The sequence below is a fragment of the Otolemur garnettii genome, unplaced genomic scaffold, assembly GCF_000181295.1.
Source record: "Otolemur garnettii isolate 467f Iridium unplaced genomic scaffold, OtoGar3 scaffold00018, whole genome shotgun sequence".
NCBI classification, from domain to species: Eukaryota; Metazoa; Chordata; class Mammalia; order Primates; family Galagidae; genus Otolemur; species Otolemur garnettii.
Window position 1 is genome coordinate 6,909,385 of NW_003852413.1, and position 2,802 is coordinate 6,912,186.

At 54.6% G+C, this 2,802-nt stretch overlaps 1 protein-coding gene across 1 annotated transcript in view; it reads right to left on the minus strand.

The window, feature by feature from the left end:
• CDR2L (cerebellar degeneration related protein 2 like) overlaps nt 1-1,316 on the minus strand; it is a 15,125-nt gene extending 13,809 nt beyond the window's left edge. The window contains exon 1 of the mRNA XM_003786143.1: nt 824-1,316. Coding sequence (XP_003786191.1) covers nt 824-902 — 79 coding nt within the window. The 5' untranslated portion in view covers nt 903-1,316. The remainder of the gene's footprint in view (nt 1-823) is intronic.
• Nucleotides 1,317-2,802: the final 1,486 nt, after the last annotated feature.

Consider the following 2,802-nt stretch of genomic DNA (forward strand, 5'->3'; position numbering starts at 1 on the left):
CCGCCTCTTACTCCCAGTGATGTCACTTTGGCCACCTCATCACCAGCTAACCCCCTTCCAGTCGCCCTTTCTGCCATCAGATGTGGTAGGGGTGGCAGAGGTGATTTTCTCTTTACTCCGGCTCTAACATGGTGCGCTGTCCAGAATCCCCTAACCCGAGGCCCTTCAAACCACGAGTCATTACTGAAGGAGCCCGGGGAGGGAAGAGCCAGGACTCGCCCCTCCTGAAGGGAGGTTGGAGACTCAGCCTTACCCTTTTTAACTGGCAGGGTCCCTGAACCACTCCTCCCTGGGTAGAAAGCGAGTTGGGGAAACTTTCTGGGAGTCTTAGAGCTCAGAAATGCCGGAGGAGACGAATGCTGCTGCATTTGAAATCATAACTTCCTTGACGTACCCAACACCACCACCACCACCAACCCCCTTGCAGCAAAACATCCAGGGAGCCATCTCCCGGCCTCCAAGACTCTCTGCCAGTACTCAGGTCCCTAACAATACCAAGGGCAGCAGGGCAGCTGCTGCTTCCACGATAGGATGGGCGAGCTGGATGACAAATGCCCCGTCGCCTGGGGGAATAGGAAGCCCCCACTACCACCACCACCACCACCACCACCACTGACTTTTCCAGGTCTCGGCCGGTCCCGGCCGTGGCTTCCCGGGCAGCGCCCCCTCTCTTCACATCTCAGTTCTCTAAACGCATCACTCAGAGTCGGGCACGCCCGGTCCAGCCCAGCCTTCCCTGGGGTGATACCGCCCAACAATGGAGCAACGGACAGAGGTGGCGGGGCGCACCTCGCTTTCCTACTCTGGTCATTCTGGCGCTCACCTTGCTCCAGGTCCTGCTGGTCATACCAGGGCTCCTCTTCCTCTGCGGAGAAGTCCTCCATCCCGGCGGCTCTCCGCATGGCCCAGCGGGCGGCGGGCGAGTGCTGCGGCGAGACTCAGGGCCGGGGCGCAGGGCCCGGGACAATGCGGCGGAGGCGGGCCGGGCCTCCCGTGTCGCGAACTCTGGCTGCAGCGCCTCCACTCGCGCCGCGACCCTTCGCCATCGGCCGCCGGCTGGCGCCCACGCGGGGCCTGGAGCGCCCCCGAGGTATGGCCGGGCCGGGGACCCGCGGAGACCCGGGCGCCGAGCGGCGGCCGCACAAAGGGTGGAGGGGCGGGGACGGTGTCGGGGACGGCGGCAGGGAGGGCCTCGGCCCGTAGGCAGGTCTAGGGCGCTAGCAGCGCGCGGGTACCGCGGCGGGCGCCTCCTGCCCGGCTCCGGCTTGCGCTGCCCCTGGCCCACCCGGCGACACCGGGAGCCGCCACTGCATCTTGGCAAGGCCCGCCTGCTGCTTCCAGAGCTCCGCAGGGTGGGACCGTTCGCCGCTGGCCAATTAGGAGGCGTATGCAAAATTGAAGGCGGGGCCGAGTGGGGCCTTTCTGGTGTCCTGGTCTGGAAGTTGCGGGAACAACCCCGTAGTCCTACTTCCTTCCACTCCCAAGGCCTTCAGTTTACGTTTCACTACCTGAAATTAGTTTATTGTTGATCTTTGTCGTCTCTCTTTCTGGATATCCTGAAAGCAAGGATTTTTGCCTTTTTCACAGCTGGCTCCTCAGCGCCTAGAACAAGCCGGTCCATTGATAGCTTCCATGGACATTCTTTGGATGAATGAATATTAATTTTAATATTAATATTTAATATTACAATTACCTTTAAGAACTTGAATATTTGTGACCCGAAACCTAGCGTGTCGAAGTTTAAGGATATATTACCTGAAATTACCTGAATTCTGTGCCTTTCTCTATAGGGCTCTGTTTCCCTCTCCTTCGGAGCCATATCCTATATCCAATTATACTCGTTAAAACCATATACTTTCGCCTATTCAAGCATTCTTTACTTAAGGGAGTTTAAAGACTCAAGCATTCATGTAACTCATTTTTTTTTTTTTAGAGACAAAGTCTTTTGTTGCCCTCGGTAGAGTGCTGCGTTGTCATAGCTCACAGCAACCTCCAGCTCTTGGGCTTAAGTGATTCTCTTGCCTCAGCCTCCCGAGTAGCTGGGACCACAGACTTTTTTGTTGTTGTTGTTGTTGCAGTTTGGCCAGGGCCAGGTTTGAACCCACCACCCTAGGTATATGGGGCTGGTGCCCTACTCACTGAGCCACAGGCACTACCCTATGTAACTAATTTTTATGGGGACCCATCATGTGCTGGTACTGTTGAGGTACTCCAAATACATCCAACTCTGAATATATACTGCAATATGCCCACCAAAAGACTTGCATAGAATATAGAAAGAGCACCTGCAAATCCATAGGAAAATGGGACCTACACTAGTAGAGAAGCAGGTAAAAGACTTGACCAGTCAATTCACAAGAGAGAAAATCCAGATGATCGAATAAACATGTAACAAGGTATTTAACTTCTTTAGTCATTGGAGAACTGCAAGTTAAAACCGCAAGGAGGTGCCGCTACCCACTCACTTGAGTGGACAAAAAACAAACAAACAAACAAAAAAGACAATACCAGGTGTTGGCAAGAATGTTGAGCAACTGAAACTCTTTTACATCAGGGCAATGGCCCTAGAAACCTGCCTGATAATATCTATGAAAGTTGAACATAGGCTGTGCAGGTTGTGGTCCCAGGCTGACGATCCCAAGATGGAGAGTAAGGTGGAGGAAGTTGATTAGGGCATGCTTTCAGAATTAACACCTACATGGAAGGGAGGGAAGGATACAGGGGCCCGACAGGGGAAGCTGGGTTGGGATGTCACCTCTGCAAAAGCCTCCTCTGGGGTGGTGCCTGTGGCTCAAAAGGGTA